General features: G+C 45.6%; 1 protein-coding gene across 3 annotated transcripts in view; it reads right to left on the reverse strand.

The window, feature by feature from the left end:
- The window catches only part of SLC35F5 (solute carrier family 35 member F5), a 405,130-nt gene that overhangs the window by 173,001 nt on the left and 210,119 nt on the right, over nucleotides 1-22,010 (reverse strand). For all 3 annotated transcript variants that reach the window (XM_085647333.1, XM_085647335.1, XM_085647334.1), the window contains exons 11-12: nucleotides 13,503-13,590; nucleotides 2,199-2,263 (exon numbers count right to left, since the gene is read on the reverse strand). In XM_085647333.1, coding sequence (XP_085503459.1) covers nucleotides 2,199-2,263; nucleotides 13,503-13,590 — 153 coding nt within the window. The remainder of the gene's footprint in view (nucleotides 1-2,198; nucleotides 2,264-13,502; nucleotides 13,591-22,010) is intronic.

The following is a 22,010-nucleotide window of genomic DNA, read 5'->3' on the forward strand; positions in this document are numbered from 1 at the left end:
ATCGGCTCCGCATCTGTCGTCCTCCACGCTGGAAGTGGCCTGGGGATACCTATATAGGTGCTACCCAGGATCCCTAACTTCTGTTTCTTTTCACGACTTTCCACGCCAAAAGTGCGAAGCCATGAAGAACACTGACCACTAGTGTATCAAAACTAGGGCCCTGAAAGGGATCATCCCTGTCCCTAGAAATCCATTCACAGAGCAGGAAGGATAGGTGGGTCAGTAAGGAATCTGCGGCTAGATATAGCCTTTACCAGATAAGGCGTTACCAAAGGTAAGTAACTGGTTAAGCTGACAAGGACTTCTAACCGCAGATTCCTTTTGAATAGAAACCCAAGCAATGCCATCCCCAGAAGAGGGTCTACGAACTCAATTCAAGCGAGAAAGTCCTGCAGGAACGAACGGGCAAAATGCCCATTCCTGAGGATCTGACTGTTCAGGCAATAGTGCTTGGCAAATATGTGCAGGGAAGCCCACGTTGCTGCCTGATAGATGTCCACGACCGGAAGAACGCAAGCTAACATAGGGGTCGCAGCTTTAGCTCTGGTGGAATGAACTTCCAAGCACTCAGGAGGGTGCTTCTTACCAGTGATTAGCATATTTTGATGCAGAGTATGACTCATATGGAAATGGTCCACTTCTGCACCGTCCGACCTTTCTTTGCACCAGTATAGCCCACATAGAGGTGTTTCCCCACCCAGAACTCGTGTGCAGTATAACAACAACGCTGTTTTTTGATCCAGATGGCTGAGACGCGCATAGCATCAGTTACCACGTATGCTAAAACTATGTGTGGCTTAACAACGCATTTAATACCATGACTGTGCCGTTACCACAAGTTACACTACAACGCAAGTCATTAAAATGACTTGCTTTGGGAAGCGCTGGACTTTGGAATAGTTTAAATTACTATTCCAACTCCAGTCGGTGTATCAGTAGGGACGGTGTTGGACTTAAAATCCATAAAGCAAGTAGTTGTAATGACTTGCGTTGTAATGGAACTCATGGTAACGTAGCAGTCATGTTACTGACTGTGTTGTAAAGGAACTATGATGTAATGCCTGCGTTGTAATATATGTTTCCCTGACAAATTGCTGCTTATTTTTGTAACATGGGGGTTAGGGTTTACAAAATCCTCTCACTTTGCAGTCAGAGAAAAAAAAAAAAATATGGAGTATGTGCCAAATTTGCTGGGGTACAGGGAGAGTGAATGGAAAGGCTACAGGATGTAATTTTTATTAAAGTGCAACAAAATGTAAATACATGTGAAATGTGAACTGTTCACATACAGCAGTTAGGAAAGCCAAAATTAAGCACATTCTTTTTAGTAATTTGAAGTGTGATGGAAAAGAATATTTTAATAGGATCTAACCATATCAAGATACTTTACTTGATGATGCATACATGATAAATATTCATTGAAACACGATTTCACACATTATCGTTTGCATGTAATATAGTTTTATCTGTATAACTGTATGTTTGTGAAAATTCACTGGTCATTTCAATGGAAAATGACAGTGTGCTACCACACAATGCTTTGGTTACACCTCATGTCTGGTAAAGCTAGATGAGTCGCCAAGGTTTAGCATTCTTAAAATTGGGTCGTGGTTCTAGAATCTTTGAGAAATACTGTGTTAGAGTATTTCTTTCCAGACCACATGATTTAAATCTCATCAAAGGAGGGTGGGACCTCAAGCTTCAATGTGATACCTTGTTAATCGGCAAAAGGCTTACCAACTGCGACCCTAATAGTTTACATAGCAACACAAAGGAGAAAACACAAGAGACTTGCCTTTAATCTAAGAAACAGACTTGAAAGCCTTTATTACTAGCGATGCACTTTAATCCAGAGGTTCTCATCTGTCTACACATGAACAACGTAGTTAGCTGGGATGAATAATATGCAAGCCTTTCAAATTAAGTCAAATTCCGCAAAGACATTAAATATCCTCTACCTCTAGTGTACATGCCTAGGGATATTTTTATACAGCAAGGTTCTCAAAAATAGGGAAAGAAAGTAAAGCTTAAAAAACAGGAATGGAACAAATTGTATTGAACTGAATCAAATATGTAAAAATAAGTGTAACCAATAAATAATGTCTTACTTACAGGAGAAATATTATATGTATGAGAGAAATAGTATGTTTATGTTAGCCTTAAAATATATTATCTAAAACATGGCAAATTATAATTACCTAGTTTGTCTTTTCCTCTGCTTTCACTTGACCCAGACAAACTAACAAGGACAACGCCTCCAATGCTAGAGAGGAAATATGAGCAAATATATGTCAGATTTTTAGCTTTCCAAAATCCAATTCAGAATGTATAAACAGCACACAAACATGATTGGCCACGTATGTCTCTAAATGCAAGTAACATCATCCTGCATGCAAGACATTAGAGCCCATTATTGCATAAATATTTTGTTGGGAAGCAAGTACTACCATGAAAGAAATTCTACTTCACACTCAACTGCCACTTAATTTTATAGACAAGGTAATATGCAGGGTAGGACCTGTAAGTCAATACTTAAAATGACAAAAACTGCTAGTCTCAGACTCCAAAGCATGGACAGCTAAAACACCACAACTTAGATAGAGCAAGCATTTGACTCCTTATATTGGTCTTACCTATGGCTAGTGCTCTGAAAAATATGGTTGGGCCTTGGGTTTATCCAGTGGGTTCGCTTGCTCTACTCGAGTGCGCTTGGAGGTGAGGTGATCTCTGAGCCCTTTAGGCTGAATAGGGGCACTCGACAGGGGTGCCCTCCCTCACCACTCCAGTTTGCCATCTCCATAGACCCATTAGTGGAGACCCGGCAACGTAAGATGGGCCTGTGGGGTACATCCTTAGGAGAGATTAACCATGTGATCTCCCTCTGTGCCAACAATGAATGAAAATCTGGAGCACAGCTCGATAGGTGTCACCGTCCTTTCCCGAGGAGCCACACAAATCTAGTACGCTAATAGTGATTGTTAACATGGCCCAGGGCTGCCGGTTGATATCCCATCTCTATCAAGCTGTACGCGATGACCTGCCATGAGCAGCGGTCAGACCAAATGGGATACCTTGTTGGGGGAATCCCTGTCAGCTAAAGACTGGATGAAGGCCTATGAGGGAGTATGGATGGTCAGCTCTAATGCACGCTTTAAGCTTCTACAATACAATTCCGTGTCTCAGCCTTACCTCACTCCGCCAAATCTGCATGCTATATAGGACACCTACCCGGATGGTTGTGAATATTACAGGGACCCAACGTCGGACGTTCTACACATGGTGTAGACTAGTCTACCCCTGGCCTCTTGATAGTCTTAATGAAGCCTCAGGCTGGGATGTCCCGATGAAGATCCCAAAAGTACTTCTGGGATTACTCCCATCTTCTGCGGTGAAAACAAGATTAGCAGGAAATTTGTCCTCCTAGGACTAGTTCTGGCGAAGAGGCGCATTACCATAGCATGGCTCAGTCCGGAGGCCTCCACTTAAACAGCATGGTTGAGGGATATTTGTGAGTGGGCGACTGCGGAGGAGGTGCGGATGAGTCATGTTCATAGGGACAACAAATTTGAGGATGATTTGACAGACTGGTCGTCTATGTTGTCTGTGTTACGGGAGTTACTGGAGGTGCTCGCGTCTGAAGGGGAGACTGCATGTTCAACGTCTCTAATTCAAGAGGGGTGACTTTGGGTGGGAAACGGATGTGGGTGATGGTTGAGAGTTCCAAAGGTCACCAAGGACCTATCACAATGTTTCGCAATTTTATTTGTTGCACAGGCCTAAAACTAAAGCAGATGGGGTAGGGAGCTAAATTATTATGTTTTAGCTTCAGAATTTAAATAGACTGTCGGATATGCATTTCCTCTTATATTGTTTTATTTTCGGTGAGGTCAAGTTTTATGATCTCCTGGGTAACTAATGACTGCTTTAGATCTTATATATGGGGAATTTGTATTGCCTTTTCCTTTATTGGATCTATCTGTAATCCCCACAGATTAATATTTGTGCTGCCTATATGGGTGTTGACGGGGCTGTGGGATGTCAGAATACTGGAGATGGACTCCTTTTGTTATGGACTGTCTATGTGATTTCCCTTTATACCAATGAAGTTTATAAAAATTTTAAAAAAGAATGCCCCCAAGAAGTCAGAGTACTTATGGAAATGAAAGGCAGTGTACCGATCCAATCTTTTGGTGCCTCTGCCCATCTCCCTCTTCAGCTTGTGTGCCCCTCAAATTATCAGTAAGGACAAGGCAACTGACCATGGTCTGACTGCAGACACTGCCAGGTGGGGAAGAAGCATTAGACATTTATTCTCCTCGGATTATACAGGGCCTACTATCACTCTAACAGAATAGCTTTAATTTTGATTCCCCTTACCGGCCTAGCTTCCATCCCAAAATACACAAACACAAACATTCACACCCATAATATTTTGATCTGTCTCTCTCTAATGATCAGCCTACCCCTGCCTTACCTGTTCCTATATTCCTGCCCAGCCACCAGACGGCTAAAATATGCCATATAGTCTGCCATCACAAGGTTGCAAACATCCTCCACATGCAAGGGACACAACAATACCACCCAAACAGTACAAAATAGAGAGACATCATCGCAGACACCCAAAACATTTCCAAAAAGCTACGATCGTCTACCAACAGAAACGTAACAGCACCATACACCCAAAAATACTTACTATGCATCGCCTTTCCAATTTCACTTGTAAATAATCTTTCTCAAACGAAACCTGTAGAAGGAGCTCCTGAAACTCATGCACACAACACCAAAGCCATGTGTACCTGGCAAACAACTGGCAATTCAACAGGTTTAACCTGCACCAGACCAATATACAACCTAACACCATTCAGATGAAGTTAATAAAAAAATGAAAAAGACAACGATTATGCGCCCAACATTGAAGAACCTTGGCTAGTGATGCGCTCGAGGGGGTTGGTTATTAACAATCTACCACTCTGCTCAACAAAACACCCATCCATATGCACCACTACAAAGATTTGTAGCAGGATCAATCCCCTAGCCATTAATAAACTTTACATTTAACAAATCTCTATTAGCTATACATAACAAAACATAACCAAATAACTATACACAACCGATCCATGGACGCCACAAAAATACTTAGATTAAGAAAGTGCTTTTGTGCAAATTAATGGTAAGAGATGTTCAATAAACGCTGATAGAATAACATACTTTAGCAGCGCTTCATCCTTACAAAAGATGACATGCTCAGTCTTCAGCACACACAACTGCTCAGGCACCCATATTATTCAAGTTAAGAATCTAGTCGTACATGCGGACATTCTATTGCATTAATAAACAAGCATTGGCAAAGCCAATAGGTCTCGCTTTTGGAACCTTATAAGTGTTTAGTTATGCAACTGTTGCATGGCTAAACACTTATAAGGTCCCAAAGGCAAGACCTATTGGCTATGCCAATGCTTGTTTGTTTTACTTCCTGTGCTGTACGGTTGAATTAATTATTAATAAATATGTGTGTTCACACAGTAATTAGATTAATGGATAATACGGATGGATAACTCATAACTGAGTAGCTGGGTGGATTTTAAATAAATATAGGGTTTGATCGATGAATGGAGAAATTATGGAAAAGGCGGGGAAAAAATGAAATCACAATACAAACACGCGCGCGTAAGGTCTTTTCCCATCAAGGGTTTTTCCTCGACTTTCCTGTTACTTACTATACTACTGGTCTGCAGTTGTCTGTCGGCAGTGAGCGAGGCAGATACAGAAATAGAACGATCAATAGTTTTTCAGTTCTAGACTGGCGGGTTAATGTGCGACCGAGAAACGGAGCATTAGACACTGAGAGCTTTGTCTGCACAAGATATATATCTTCAGATCTCTCCAGCCCGCATCCACCGCCCATGAATCTCTTCTAAAACACGAGCCCGGTCGCCGTTGTGATGAGCGCTCAGTTTTTGTTTGTTACTGGTAGTTTGTAAATAACCGTTAAAAGCAGAAAATCTGTTGCCTCATCAGAATGAGAGGCCGTGTTTTCCGTGAATTATTTATTGCGCGGATCAAATAAGTGCTTGGTTTTTTGGTACACCTTGGAGTTGGTTCTTAGTCGGGGCGGTGGAGGTAGGCGGGGGGTCGTTTCTCGGAGACGAGTCACGGGCACGTGCACGCATGGTTCTAAGCCGTAGTAGGGGACCCCAGCCCTCATTAATGCGCTGATCCGGAGAGGTCCATTAAGAGGGAGCTTCGCACAGTCACCTTGGCCACCGGAGCCTGCCAGGGCTACCAGGCGGCACGAATGGGAGTCGCTAATTACAAGAAACCATTTATGGCGACGAGGCTGGGGGTGAAGGAGACTCCCCCGGGAGGGGCTGCAAGGGGTGGGGGGTTGTGAGTCACATAGGACTGGGGAAGACCCAACGAGGTGATGAGGGTATTTGGGGCGAAGGATGGGGGGGGGGAAGAGAGAGAGCGAGAGGTTGAGGCTGTGGAGAGAAGCCCCAAAAAGGGATGGTGCTGTGGCTGGTGGGGAGTTGGGGGCCGGGAACGAAAGATGAGCCAAATAAGTCATAGGGATCTTTTTTTTGCAGGCCTGACGATTGGAGGTGGCGGGGGAGGGGAAGACCTAATTAATAATGGGGTTGAGGGGTGGGCTGGGGTGCGGTGAGTGAAGGGGACTGCGAGGGGGGACCCTGAGAAGTGATAGGCTGAGAATACCAGATGGAGGGGCTAGAAGTGGTTGGGTCCTTAAGGAATTTCCCAGAGCAATGGTGGGGCCGCCACCTCTGTGACCAGAGGACAGGTGAGGCGGCAAGACAGAGGTGGGTGTTACGGAGGGGTCGGGAGAGTGGATGGGAGCTACTGGTGGAGGGGAAGGGGCGAAAACGAAGAGGGCCTGCGGGGTGTTCGGTGAGTATTGGAATATGATAGGGTGTTAAACCTGAAAAGTGGAGGCGGGGAGGGGGGAGTTGATGGGGTTGTCTCTGCAGAGGTGGGGGCGACGAAAAAGATAGACAGAATGAGGCTGCAGTGTAACCTTGAGAAGAATAGTTGGGCTTCAGGTGGGCTTGTAAAATCTAGGGTGGGGTCAGGGAGGATCCCGGAAAAAGGTAGAACTGGGGCTCGTCGGTGAGAAACTTCCAAGTGACTTAAAGGGCATTCCAAAAGGAAGGAGTGAGCGCTCGCCCACCGCGAGGCGCCTGTTCTACCTGCAGGGGCCCCTTACAAATGACGACCCATACTTGCAAGAAATAAATAACCTCACGGTGTGGGAGAGACCAGGCTAGGAGTCAGCACGAGGGGAATTGTGAACAGTGTATGGACCCTCGGCCTCCGTTCCACCCTCTCCCCCCACCACCCCCGCCCCACCCAGGCTAGGCAGAGCTCGGGGGTCACGTCCACTGAGCCACATTTCGTCCACCCGGGAAACGTTTACTAAGCACCAGTTCTGAATTAACTCGATGGTGAATGAATCTGAAAGGAGATACATACAATTGTTGATTAAATCACGCGCACATAAACAATGTATACTGGGGCGTTCTATGACACTGCTTCTAATATATAATTTATTTTCGGGAAAAGTTCTATGCATAATGGACAACCTGTATTGTTTCCAAGAATGCATCTCTGGGTTCTGGTGAAATGTATACATGCATAAATTGAGTCACGCGCAGGTACACTCTAGCTCTGAAAAGAGCGTTTATATATGTAAAGTAATTTTCCAAATGTGTGCATTAGAAAGCACCTTCACTCAACAAGAGCTGTATCCTTTAAACAGGCCTGATTGGAAGGTGACGGATTTGCCTGAAGCACCAGAAATGTGCTTTGTGACTCACGGGCACTTTGATAAATATATTCTGATGGGCAGGCAGGCGCAAAGTTTCCTGCGACGAAATGGAAGGGAAAAGGAAGAGAGGAAATGGCTGACCCAAGATTAAAGCGAGGGAAGGAGAGAAGGGGAGAGGGAAGGATAAAAAGAGGAAGCCCTGATATAAAGAAAGAACGGAGGTGAGCAACGCGGGTAAAAAAAAAAAAGAACACAGCATATGCAAATGTGTTTAATCAAAAACATCAGGGACGAAGCACAGATGGTTAAGAAATTGCGTATCTTTCAGCTTTGATGTGCTTTGCCAGCAGGACAAGGGGTTAATGAGTGGGTTTTTCTGTTTAATAAAACTGTTTTATGGACATCTCGGTTAACAGGTTTACTAATGACGACCTATTACAGATAGAACAAATTTATTCCTGCGTTAGAAACAATAAAACGATGAATAAAGAAAGAGAATGTCTCCGTGAGCCCTGTGCTCGGCTGGCGCCTCGGGCATGTTTACTACGGGAACACATGGGAATGCAAAGCCATTAATCAAGCAGGATGGCTCTGTCTCCCTTCACGCCCAGGGAGGAGGGAGATGCGCGCAGAGCATCAAAGGGCTGGGTGAGAAGGGAGGGGGGAATGCAAGGGTCAAAGCGGCGAAAGTGAAAGTAATCGAGCAGAGCATCAAAGGGCTGGGTGAGAAGGGAGGGGGGAATACAATGAGCAGAGGAGCAGCTGTGCACGTGCATGTGATCTCGTGCACTCAAGGTTTAGGCCAGCCAAAAGTCTGTGGGTAGCACTTTGAAAATCCCACATATAAAATGTCTCTTCGAGCCTTTGGCTCGCGAGACCTAAAAAGCATCCAAGAATTTACTTGTATGTCGACATTGCAGTAATGAACAAGTTATTTACTTTTGGTAATGCCTTTTCTGGTAGAGACTCTTTCTAGCAGAAATAGGGGCATGATTAATGGCTTGAGGGGGGTCATATGCAGAAGACCTTTGGGGACCATAGTTACAACCAATGACTTAAACAAATAAGGTTTGTCCGGCAACTGCAGGAATGCCCAAATGGCGGTCATCTAACCTTTGAAAGTGCCAAGAGCAGAGCCCTGCTGGACCAGAGAGAGAACAAAAAATAGAACTTGAAGTAAGGGTGCAGAAAGAGCGTCAATATCCTGGGATGCAGACCATGCCACAAATGTGTCCCAATGGCATGCGTATACAGTTTTGGTGGAGGGGCGTCTAGCTGCCAGAAAAACATCATAAACTTTGGGAAGGAGGCCGAAGACTGTCAACTTTCACTGTTCAATCTCCAAGACCGAAGGCGGAATGCGCACAAGTTTGGGTGCAGTATCCTGCTCTGTAACTGTGACAGACGATCCTCCCGAAGAGGCAGCCTGATCGGAGGACCGATGCACATGCTCATAATGCCAGAATCTATGTGCCCAATCTGGAGCCACAAGAATGACTTTGGGCCTGTCGTTCTTGATCTTCCTGAGAACTCTGGACAGGAGTGGTATTGGCAGAAAGGTGTACAGGAGGCCGGACAACCACTCGAAACAAAAAGTGTATGCGAGCAACAGTCGCTTTGGAAACTCAGATCTGATGATATTGTGTATTCTCGGCAGTGGCAAACAGATCAAACCAAGGCCCCTCCCACTCTTGAAAGAGACCTTGCACCACCCGGATGGAGACGCTATTCATAGTGCTCTATGCATCGACAGCTGAGTTTGTCCGCCCTGGCGTTCAGAGAGCCTGCCAGGTGTTGGACCACTAGGGAAATGCTCTGACGTCCCAGCCAATGTCTGGAGGTGCAGGGCTTCTGACAAATGATCCACGACCCCAGTGGTGTTGCGCGTTAACACCTGCACCAGCTTTCCCCTGATCGAGAGAAGAAAGGCTTTTCAATGCCAATTGGATTGTCTGAAGCTCCAACAGGCTGATGTGTTGCCTAGAGTCCACCAGATAGCAGAGTCCTCTGATCCCCACCTCTCACAGATGGCCGCCCCATCCCAAGAGTGATGCATCGGTCATCATAGTCAACTCTAATTGGACAAGAGAGAGGGGTCCGCCACTGAGCCAATCGCGGCTCGTCAGCCACCATTTCATGTCTTTTGCAGTTCTCTCCGAGAGCTGGATCTTGTCAGGGAGATTTCCCTGATGCTGTGCCCTCCAAAACTTCAGGTCCCACCGCAGAGCATGCACATGCCAATGGGCATGTGTAACTAGCAGGATGCAGGAGTCCATGAGGACCAAAAGCCCCAAAATCAGTCTCACCAAGATCCAGGATAGAGGTTAAAACATCAGTATCATACCCTGAAAATCCTGGACTCGCTCCTCAGGAGGATAGGCCCGAAACTGCACTGTGTCCAGACCTGCTCCGAAGAAGGGGTGTACCTGAGAGGGAGTCAGGTGTTACTTCGGCATATTGATAGATAACTCCAACAAATGCATAGCCTGGAGGTGGGAGATGACTGCCTGGGGCGATCCTGCCTTCAACAGCCAATCATAGGCAAGACTGGAACCCCTGACCTACGCAGATGTATTACAACCACCGCCATCACTTGGTGGACACCCGAGGGGCACAGGTAAGGCTAAAAGGAGAGCACAATGCACTGAAAATGCCCACCTTGAACCGCAGGAAACCTCTGTGGGCTGGCTGGACGAGGATGCGGAAATAGGCATCCTGAAAGTCCAATGCCACCATCCAGTCTGCGGGGTCCATGACAGACAGAACCGGAGGAAATGTAAGCATTTTACATTTTTCCTTCTTCAAGCAAGTGTTGAGAAGGGGCAGGTCTAAAATAGGGCAGAGATCTCCATCCTTTTTGGGCACTAGAAAGCAGCAGGAGTAGCAACCACAACCTATTTCTAATGAAACCACCCTCTTGATGGTTCCTTTGGCCAAAACACCCTGACGTAGCAAGGATAGATAGTCAGCCGGTCATAAGTGGGTGGCATGGGTGGAGATAGTTCCACAATCTGTAGAACACACTTGTCTGATGTTACGGACTGTCAGTGGGGCAGGTGATGGTGGATCCTGTGATGGCAAAAAGACAAACTAAAGGTATTTGGAGGCTGCGGCTGGTGGGGGCGGGGTGACTCAACCTCTGGCTGGTGTTTCCATTTAGTGGGTACAGCGCCTATGGCCACAAAAAGGATAGGAAGCCTGTTGGACTCTGTGACTGGATGGGAAAGGACACGGTTGATGGCGCCTAGCATGGGAATGGGCGAAAGACTGAGGTTGACGGGGGCCAAGTGAGTCGCTCTACACAGAGAGTCGGTTGTGTCTAGTCCACATCTGATGGTGAAATGTGCTGCATCTCACCCGTCTGATGTAGTTTGGGTGAGTAGGGCTCGGGACTCATCCAAGACCACAGACAGCACTTGGCGCAACCGAGTCCCAAACAGTGTGTGTGCACAGGACCAACAGGCACATGGTGTTCACCAACTGCAGTGCTAGGCAGGCAGAAGAGAACAACCTCTTGTCAAAGGTATCCAGCCTTTTGGATTCTCAATCCAGTAGAGTGGTAGGGAACGCACCAGGGTTGATGCTGGTGATGGAGGCTTGAACCACCAAACTCTCCAGGGTGGGGTGCTGAGTCAGAAAACCGAGGTCCCCAGGACTGGGGCCATGACAGCAGGTAATTGTCCTTTGCACAGGAGTCTCTGTCTGTGTAATGTTTGGACCAGGCCTCAAGCAGGACATCAGTAAGGGCTTCATTAAATTGGAGTAGAAGTTCGGAGGGGGCAACTTCTGGCTGCAGCACTTTTGTCAAGACTTTCATCTTGACTGCCACAGAGTGCAGAATCTAAACCACCCGGCACACCACCATTACAAAGGTAGCCACGTTAGGAGGAGAGACCAAGTCAGTGTCCGGTGAGGTGTCTTACCCACTGGCATCTGTCATACCAGTTGCCCTCTGGTTCATCTAGGGGGTCCTGAAAGGAATAAGGGTCCTCCTACTCCTCTCTTTTGTCTCCATCTTCAGGCCTATCAAAAGTAAAAGGTACTGGCTCCAACTCGGAGGCAAGGAGTAGACGTATGGTGATGTCAATCCGGATCTGTATTAGAGTCAGGAATGATGATAAGGCTGGCTCTGCTGCGGGGCCTCAGCGGCGGCGGGAGCAACAGCACTGGAGCAGGCTCTGAGGAAGGACACATTCTTGTGGGTGGAGTCGCTCCAAATAAAACACCAGATCTATGGGGCCCGACTGGCATTGGGGGCAAACCCGCTGGAGGAAATCCAGTAGGAGTCCTCCCCCCGAACCTGTGGGGCCCAAAGGCACTCCAGAGGGGTTAGGCAACCTAAATAAGAGCTGCTTGGCCTCTTAGAACTCCAGCTCCAGAAAACTCTATGAGGCATGTAGCGGACCCAGGCACAGGCTCCACAGAAAGGCGAGATCTCGAACAGTGTCATTGTTACCAAGCAGTCTCACTGAGAAGTCAAAGAGCGCTTAAACTTTTTGGACTTCTTGCGCTTGTGAGACTTAGCCGACATTTTTGTGTGCAATGTCGATTGTCAGGAGCGGCTCTGCAAGCGGTAACAGGACCCTCTGCATGACCAGAATGGAGAGCGTCACAAGTCCAGTGGCGAGAAGCTTCAGGGAATATTTCCCTCAGCGCCTCTGGATTCGAGGCACAGCACCTCGCAGGTCTTAGGAGTCGTAGTGTCCCTCTAAACACCACAAACACTCCAAATGTATGACTGCCACAGACCCCTTCCTGTGACAGACCCCATAGGGTTTTACATCCATTAGTTTCATTGGAGTCATCCCAAAGCACACCAGGAGAAAGATCTCAAAGATTTCTTCCATAAAACGTCAACAAAAACTCAGCCAAAAAGTGACTAAGAAGTTACTTTTCCAGATTTATGCTGACGGGCAGCAAAAAAAAAGAACTGACGTCAGAGTGCTGGGGAGGTGCCTATATATGCACTGCACAGACATCGACCCGAACAGCACCACCTACTACGCTAGGTTACTGATAAAAAAATTCTAGATACAGTCTGATGCCGGGGGTATATTCTAATGTAAGGAATCTACGGCTAGAAGCCTCTATCACATATTAGTAATACAAAATATTCCATTAACTGCGCACATAGATTCAAAACAAGATGTTAACTTTCCTTTTCTTTTCAAAACAGAGGTGCAGCTACTCCCTGCATCACTTCTACTCTTGGCGAAAGCTCCATCCCTCACCCTCTCTGCCAGTTCTGTCAACATAGTGAGTAGGGCAAAGGAGGAAGCATGTTGGGTATTTAATGAAGTATTTTTACCATCTTGAATCAAGTAACAGAATGTTTAAGGCTGAACATTCTCCTTTTTGGCTAAACTTCTCTCCATGTGCTTGTCTGCTACAAGCCTTTCACTGCAAGCATGTCTCATAAGTATCTAACTAAATAAAAGTGATTTACCTTTTTTCTGTATCTCATTAGTCCCACATTTTTTGTAAAATATAGACTAAATATTGCAAATTATTGCACAATAAGTCTAAAATCTCACCAAGACATTGTCAGACAAAGAGAAATTCTTTAATCCATATTAGTCTGCGATTGTTGGAGATGGAGTATTAACTAAAGAGAACAGTGTTTAGTTATTTTGATAGTATAGCCACTTTAAGCAAATTACTGAGACAATCTGCCGCAAGACAATTTGGCTGAAAAAGAATAAACGATTGCTGTTCCTACCTCAAAACAACTGCTATCAACTTGGAGAGGGTGAATCGGTCGCCACTGTTGCTTGGAAACACTGAAGCAAGTATTAACGTAAAAAGTCCTATACGAATAAGAGGAGTAAATGACAAATAAAAAAACAAATAGAGGGTGACAGTATCAGACATTGTTTAGAACATAACTTCTACTAGAATCAGGAATCCATTTGTTTGCTGATAAGTCACAAACACAAATAATATACTTCTTGCTAGCCTAGTTAAAATTGATTTCTGGAAAAAAACATTCTAAAAGAACTCGGTAAGGTTCTAATCTAACACATTAGTGCTTCATTAAATGCAGTTATAATTAGTCCTCAGGAAACATTGCTTGTATACCTTTACTATCTTGGTTCATGAGTAGTGCTAAGCTTCCAAGTTTGCGTTATAAAGCCTTCCTCCATGGAGGTTGAACCTGTGTAGGGTGCTAGGAGTAAAGGTTAGTCTTTATTTGCTTTCAAGATGAACATATGCATGCACTCTCAAAGCCAAACACCCTATGGACAATGAATTAATATAATTTAACAACTTAGAGAACCCCTCCAATTGTATACCACTTTACTGGACAGGACACAAGTACTACAAGACTATTATGGCCTTCAGTGATGATGGAGGCCGGTTAGCACAGCATTGTAATATCCAGCATAAACTGCTGTTGGCAGTAGACGCTTGTGCTTGACTGTTAATTGGTGCGGCAGTAACAGCATATGCCTCAAAAACAACGAGGTACTCAGAAAACTGGAACTCAATTATACTCTGGCATAACACACTGTACATACTTTATGTGGTTTTGCTGTTTAGATCTGGTCTCATCCTAAACCTTCAGGTTTCCTTCTAATTAAAAAAGGGGAGATCTGCTAAAGTAACTGTGTATGGATCAAGATGAGCTGGGGCCAAGTAGGAACAGAATGTTGGTAGGCATAACAATACCACTTTCGTCTTAGTTTGATTTAAATAGAGGAAACTGTCCTGAACCAAATTTTTGTTTTGATAAGACTTTAGAGGAGATCCGGCAGGAGCAGAAGAACATTCTGCTCATGTAATGTAAGGATTATGTTACTTACACTGTAATCATCTGTTCTTGGCATGTAGTGCTGTAGATTCATATGTTTCGCATGCACCTGCAATCTAGTGTTGGATCCGAATGTGTGCAATTAGTTTTTCATTGAAGAAGTCTTTCGAGTCACAAGGTAGAGTGATTCCTCTTCTTGGGGATAATGCACATGGGCATCAACCACATTGTAAGATTGTTTTTCCACAAGTTGGTGAGAATGGAGTGTAAAGTAAGTATAAGTAAAGAGATGTCCATGCATATGAAAAGGAAAAGGAATTGCAACGGCCACAAGCGTCCGGGGAGGAGAGTATGCACATGTGATCTACAGTACTACAGACCAAGAACAGGTACTTACAGGGAAAGTACCAATCCATTTGAGGCATGTGTGGCTCTCGATACACATGCTTTGCATACATGGTATAGCAATGCCTTTCAAAGCGGTGGCTAACTTGTGGGTGTTGCATTTTTTTGAAATAGTCTACTTAGCCAGACCTACATTAGCTTGTAGGCGTGCTAGAACATCCACACAATAATGTTTAGTGAAAGTGTGTGGTGTAGACCACGTAGCTGCATTGAATATATCAGCTATTGGGATATTGCCCAGGAAAGCCACAATCTTGCAAGTAGAGTGTGTTTTAGGGGTTGTAGGTAAAGTACTTTTGGCTTTACCGTAACATGTCTGAATGCTTTTAACTATCCACCTGACAATGCCTGATTTGGATATGGGCTTTCCTTTATGAGGGAGTGAAAAAGCAACAAAGAGTTGTTTGGTTTTATGATAGTCTTTAGTTCTGTCAATTAAATAGATAAGGGCTCTCTTATCATCTAATGTATGCAGAGCTCTTTCCACAACTGTGTCGGGCTGAGGAAAGATCACAGGTAATTCAAATGATTGATTGAGGTGGAAATGAGAGACCACCCATGGAAGGAATTTTGGGTTGGTGCTGAGGACCACCCTAGCTCTGTGGAGCTGAAAGAAAGGCTCTTCTAAGGTTAGTGCATGGAGCTCACTAACAAATCTGAGTGAAGTAATGGCAATTAAAAAAAGAGACCTTACAAGGCAGAAATTGAAGGGAGCAATTATATAGTGGTTCACATGGTGGACTCATAAGTCTTGTACGAACAATGTTAAGATTCCAGGTAGGTGCAGTTGGAACCCAGGGTGGAATCACGATTTTAAGACCTTCAATAAAAGCATTGATGAATTGCACCTTGAACAAAGACGTGTAGTTTATTTTGTAGCTAGGCAGTCACTGCAGCCAAATGTATGCGTATGGATGTGAATGTAAGGCCAGAGAGCTGTAGATGCAGCAGGTAGCAAACAATGTTTCGTATTGTAGCATTAAGTGGATTGATACTCTTATTATGACAGTAACAGACAAATCTTTTCCATTTAGCTTCATAGCATGCTCTAGTAGTAGGCTTGCAACCTTCTTTAAGAATGATTATACGTTCAGGTGGGAGATTGAAATAACCAAATTCTATGACGCCAGGAGCCAATTTGCTAGGTTGAGTTCTATTTGATTTGGGTGCCCGATTTCTCCATGTTCTGGGTGAGAAGGTCCGGGTTGAGGGGAAGCTACTCTTGAGGAACTACTGATAATTAGAGTAGTGTTGTGAACTAGGGCTGTTGGTCCCATGTGGGAGCCACTAGTATGAGTGCGGTTTGCCTTCCAAATCAGAAATGGAAGAAGAGGGAGAGGTGGAAAAGCGTAGGCAAATATCCCTGACCAGTTCATCCACAGAGCATGGCCCCTGGATAGTGGGTGTGGGAACCTGGAGGCGAAGTTTGAGAATTTAGCGTTGTCCGCAGTTGTGAAAAGATCTATTTGTGGAAACCCCCCACTTGTAGAATTAAAGGAGGAGGGTTCGGGGGTGGAGTTCCCACTCGTTGACATGTTGCCGCATCCTGCTGAGGTCAGCAAAATCATTGTCTGGTCCCGGGAGGTATCCCGCTAACAGATGAATGTTGTGATGTAGAGCCCCATGACAAATTATCCGAGGAGAGGTGTGATAACCGTAGTGAATGTGTCCCACCCTGTTTTTTTAACATGGTTGTCATATTGTTTGTCCGGATTAAGACAACTTTGCCGAACAGGTGAGGTGTGAACGCTTTCGACGCTAGGTGAACAGCTTGAAGCTCTAGGTAGTTGATGTGGATAACTGGTGTTTGGTGACCCAATGACCCTGGACTGTGAGATTCTGTAAGTGAATACCCCGCCAAGTGGTGTGTCTGTTGTCAGGATGATATGGGGATCAGGGTCTAGGAAAGGCCACACATTTAACAGGTTTGTGTTCCACTACTGCAGAGAGCGATGAGTGTGGTCGTGTATCAACACTGGATCCTCTAACTGACCCTGAGACAACTGTTGTGCTAGAAATTCCTGTAGCGGATGCATGTGTAGTCGTACATGTGGCACTATGGTGATGCATGAGGCCATCATATCCAATAGCACATGACAGTTCTGCCTGTCAACTGTTGATTCGCTTGGAAACCTGGTAGTAGCTTTAGGAAAATAACAGATTCTTGCTGTATTGGGATAGGCTAATCCCAGTTGTGTGTTTAGGATAGTCCTCAGATACAGCTGAACCTGCAAAGGTTGAAGATGAGATTTCTGGACATTGAAAGTTGATAGTTGATGGAGCAGGTCTATGGAATTTTTAGTCTTTTGCTGGAATAGAGGAAGAGTGCTGGCTTTGATAAGCCAGTCATCGAGATACGGGAAGACATGGATGTTTTGTCTGCGTACATGTCCTGGTACCACTGTTTGTGCGGTTGCAAAGGGGTTATAGGTCCGTTTGTGATGGCAAAATAAATGTGGCCAATGTACTAACCCTATTTTGCGAGTCGCTAATCAACTGTGACTTGCAAAATAGGGTTAGCAACTCGCTATTAGGAAGGGGCGTTCCAAGGGCGTCCTTTCCTAATAGCGACTCCAAAACTTATGTATGATTGTTTTGCGTCCGCAATTGTGGTCGCAAAACACTTGCAGTTTGCCATCTTTCTCAGAAGGGTGGTAAGGCACTCGCAAACGGGAAGGTGTCCTCAGGGGACCCCTTCCCCTTTGGGAATTCATGCACGAATATTTTTTAGGGACCACTGCCTGCCCTTAAAAACTTAAACTGAAAAGTTTAATTACATTTTTTTTAATGCATCAAGGAAAACGGACTGCATTTGAAAAAAAGAAACTGCTTTATTGACAGAGCCGTCCCAGACACCATCCCTGGGAGTGCTAGCCATTCCCAATGGGGTCGCAAATTGCGACAGTCTCATTAATATTCATGAGGCATTCAATTTGCAACCCCTTTGGGAATCGCAAACAGTGTCTCAGACACCTGTGGCCTTACCTGCTCCAGGTCCTGCGCCACATGGGAGTGGGACCCCGCCTCCTTGCCTACACCAAACTTATCTACTCTACGCCCACCTCCTGGGCAAAGTTAGGGCCCCTCATATTGTCCTCATTTCCGGTGCGCAGGGGTACACGCCAGGGCTGCCCGCTCTCTCCTCTGCTCTTCGCCATGGCGATGGAGCCCTTGGCGATCCATCTCCGCAATGGGAGTGAGAGTTGGGGTATCCCAATCGCAGACACCACCCACGCGGTATCACTGTACGCGGATGATGTGCTCATCTATGTCTCCGATGTTGCTTCGGATCTCACCCCCATCCTGCGTATATTGCAAGAATTTGAGGCGGTGGCGGGCCTCAGAGTAAATTGGTCCAAATCGACGGTATATCCCCTCGCGAGTGATCTCCCCCCATGTCCCCTACTACTAGGTGATGTCCGTATCTCCTGGAGCCCCCGAGCAGTGCGATACTTGGGCGTTCGCTTGTACCACACGCCACAAGATCTCTACGACGGGAACTATCGTAGGGCAATGGCTGGCATCAGATCTTCCGTACACTTCTGGAAGGATCTCCCCTTGGCTGTCATAGGCAAAATCGCAGTCGCCTAGATAATACTAGTTCCGAGATTACTATACTACTTCTCTAACCTTCCTGTGGTCCCTCCGCGCTCCTTCTTCCAAGAGCCGGATACCCTCCTTGGCACCCTTATCTGTGGCTCGGGCCGCAGGCGGATTGCCCTCGCCATACTGCAGCTGCCCCTGGACCAGGGAGGGCTAGGTGTCCCTCCTTTTGACACAGCTTCAATGGGTGTCGTGCTGGACAGCGGGCCGGGTGCTCGGGAACTGACCACGGCTGCCGGAGTGATTCCAACCCCAACTATACATCGTACACTGTTACCAGGAACAGAACAGATATACAAAAAAAAACAGTGTCTCAGACACTTGTACATAGCATTTTGCGACTTGCAAATTATGGTCGTACATCTGCCCCTTGTTGAATACTTGAGGTCTAGTAGTCACCCTGAATGGTAATGTTTGTCTGCTAGCACAAATCTGAGTAGTTTGCTAGTCTTGCTGGAGAAGTGAGATCACATTTTGTAGAGTGCCCATATGGTAATTCTCTGACAGGATGCAATGATTTAAGGGCTGTAGATACAAGAATGGCCTTAAAGATCCATCCTTTTTGGGGATTAGGAAGTACAGGGAATATACTCCTGATCCCTGATAGTGTAGAGGGACAGATTCCATAGCTCCTTTGAGCAACAGAGCTTGAAATTCCTTTTTGAGCAGTGTTTGGTGTTCCAGAGAGTCTGTGAGTGTGAGGTGGAATGTTTGGAGGTGTGGTAATGAGCTCCAGACAATAAGCATGTTGGATAATAGCCACCCACTGGTCAGATGTTATTGATTGTGGGCAGAAAATCCTGTAATCTACCCCCAACAGGTGTTGAGTGTGGGTGGAGAGGGGGCGGGGGAGAAGGAATGTTACTTACCCAGTAAACATCTGCTTGTGGCATGTAGTGCTGTAGATTCACATGCTCTGTATACTCCTGCCATCTAATGTTGGGTTCGAGTCACGCGGTAGAGTGATTACTCTTCTCAGTGATACTGCGCATGGGTATCGACTTCTTTGTTAGATTGTTTTCCCGCAGGAGGGTGAGAAAGGAGTGTAAGGAATGTGGAAAAAAATAGATGTCCATACTAAAATGTGAATGTATCAGAAAGATTTGTCAAAACATAACTGCAATGGCCACAACCGGCCTGGCAGGAGGAGGCACATGTGAATCTACAGCTACATGCCACAAACAGATGCTTACAGGGTAACATAATCCGTTCAATGGCATGTGTGGCTGTAAAGACACATGCTCTGCATAGACTATAAGCAGTGCCTCCTCAGAAGTGGTGGCTGACAACAGTTTGAATTCGGGTATCTAGAGGAATTTGTGATGAGCAAGGTGTATGGGTATATGAAAGTAAGCATCCTTTAGGTCCAGTGTGGCCATAAATAAGCCCTGTTGTAGAATTGGAATGACATCCTGCAGAGTGAACAAGTGAAAATCATCTGAGAGGGTGTAGTAATTGATGACTCCGAGATCCAAGACTGGTTTTAACGACCAGTCCTTTTTTAGAATGAGAAAGTGTAGCGCATATACTCCTGTGCCCTCTTTTTGAAGAGGGACTAGATCTATGGCCCTTTTGAGGAGAAGGAATTGCACTTCTTGCTTGAGAAGTGTTAAGTGATTGTGTGATAACTTAACTTAAACTTAAGTCTTCCCCTGACAAGTGTTGTGCAGTCGGGGGAAAGGGTTGGGCAGTCATGGTTTTACAGTGGAGGTTGCTCCACGGGTGGAAGCATCCCTGCCTCTGCCTCTGCTTTTATTGTTACCACCTCTAAAGAAGTCCCAGAAAAACCCTTTGGAGTAGGTGGATTAGCCTTGCATCTGGTGGGAAATGGAGGCATCAGGGTTTGAGGATTTATATCTGCCCCTATAACCTGAGTGGGGAAGGAGCCTCTAGATGGATTTGTTTGTAAGGGATCCATGGCTTTAGCAGGATCTGTATCTTTTTTTCATTTTGGCTAGGGTGGAGTCCACCTGAGGCCTAAAAACGTGTTCCTTCCTTTTCACGGGGCATGTTACGAACTGCTCATTGTACTTCTGGCTTTAAGCCAGAGCACCTGAGCCAAGCATGTCTCCTGAGAAGAACACTGGTCTTTATTCCTCTTGCGGTTGTATCTGTTGCATCTAAGGCACATCTGATAAGAGTTATTAGTGATGGCCTGACCCTTGGCAACAATTTGTTGCCCCTTTTTACGATACTGCTCAAGGAGATGTTATTAATTCTTACATCTTAACCCAGTGAGCCCTATCGGAGTGTGTTAGAAGGACCAGGGAATTGGCAATACGGCAGTGGTTAGCTGCTTTGATTGCTACCTGTTTTCCTGCTGCATTGATACACTTGCTCTCTTTTGCATGGGGTGGCATACCTCCAGTTGCTTGACTAATAGATTTTTAACAAGCAGTGGTGGCAACTATAGAGCCTGGCGGTACCCGAGTTTGTATGAACAGAGGGTCTGATGGGGCTGGTGTATATATTTTTTTATCTACCCTGGAACAGATAGGTTCCCTGTAAATATAGTCAGCATGCTGCGACATATCAGGAAACATAGGTAAATACTGTGTGTCCTTGTGTGTAGATAAGAGAGTCAAAAAGGAAATCTTGTTCTAATGATCTCATATGTAACTTAACACCATGGTAGGTAGCTGCCCCAGCTATAACCTGTTGGTAGGCACTAGCATCCTCAGGAGGGGAGAGTCTAGCTGGAAATAGCTCCAGATCATTAGGGGTTATGGGATCAGTATCATTATAACCCATTGATGGGGGTCTCCAAATGGGTCTACCATTCCGACGGTGTTTGATCTAGGTGATACTGGAGGTGGAGCATCTAGGATCACGATGTGGAGATGCATGAGAGGAAGGAGGAGATGGTGGTGGAGGAGGAGGAGGAGGAGGAGGTGGAGGTGGAGGATGATGTGTAGGGCTTGTAGTAGTGTCCTTTGCCCTCTGTTTTTTTTGTTTTTAGAGAAACAGGAGTGTTCAAAGCGTCCTCAAGTCAATTGCCTCCATGGTGGAGGAGAGGCCATTACTCTCCCAGTTCTATGTTGAATTTGGGTTTTTCTTTGCCTAATGTCCATGGTTTTATGGATAGGCTCAACAGGTGACAAGGAAACTGGAATGTTGCTAAGTTTTATGTCTCAATGGTTTCGGAAATGAAGAATGCTTCGAGGACTTAGATTAAGTTGGTTTCAGAATAAAGCTTTCGAAGCAAAATAATGTTTTTGGCCAGCACTGAGGCAGAAGCAGTCAGTTGCTGGATCGGTTCTGAAGAATGGGAGGAGACTGACGCATGTGCTTGATCTAAGGAGGTCGAGACTGAGGATTTAACATTGGTAGAGGTTTTCGGTGACGAGCCCGATAGGTGGGGCATCCGAAGTGTCTCTCGGATCCGACCACGGCCTGGTGGCAGTGGCAGTCCGACGACATCTAATAAGGAAAACAGCGAAGGTTTGGAGGTCTTTTTGGGTGGAGGAA

Source organism: Triturus cristatus, chromosome 3_2 (assembly GCF_964204655.1).
Source record: "Triturus cristatus chromosome 3_2, aTriCri1.1, whole genome shotgun sequence".
NCBI classification, from domain to species: Eukaryota; Metazoa; Chordata; class Amphibia; order Caudata; family Salamandridae; genus Triturus; species Triturus cristatus.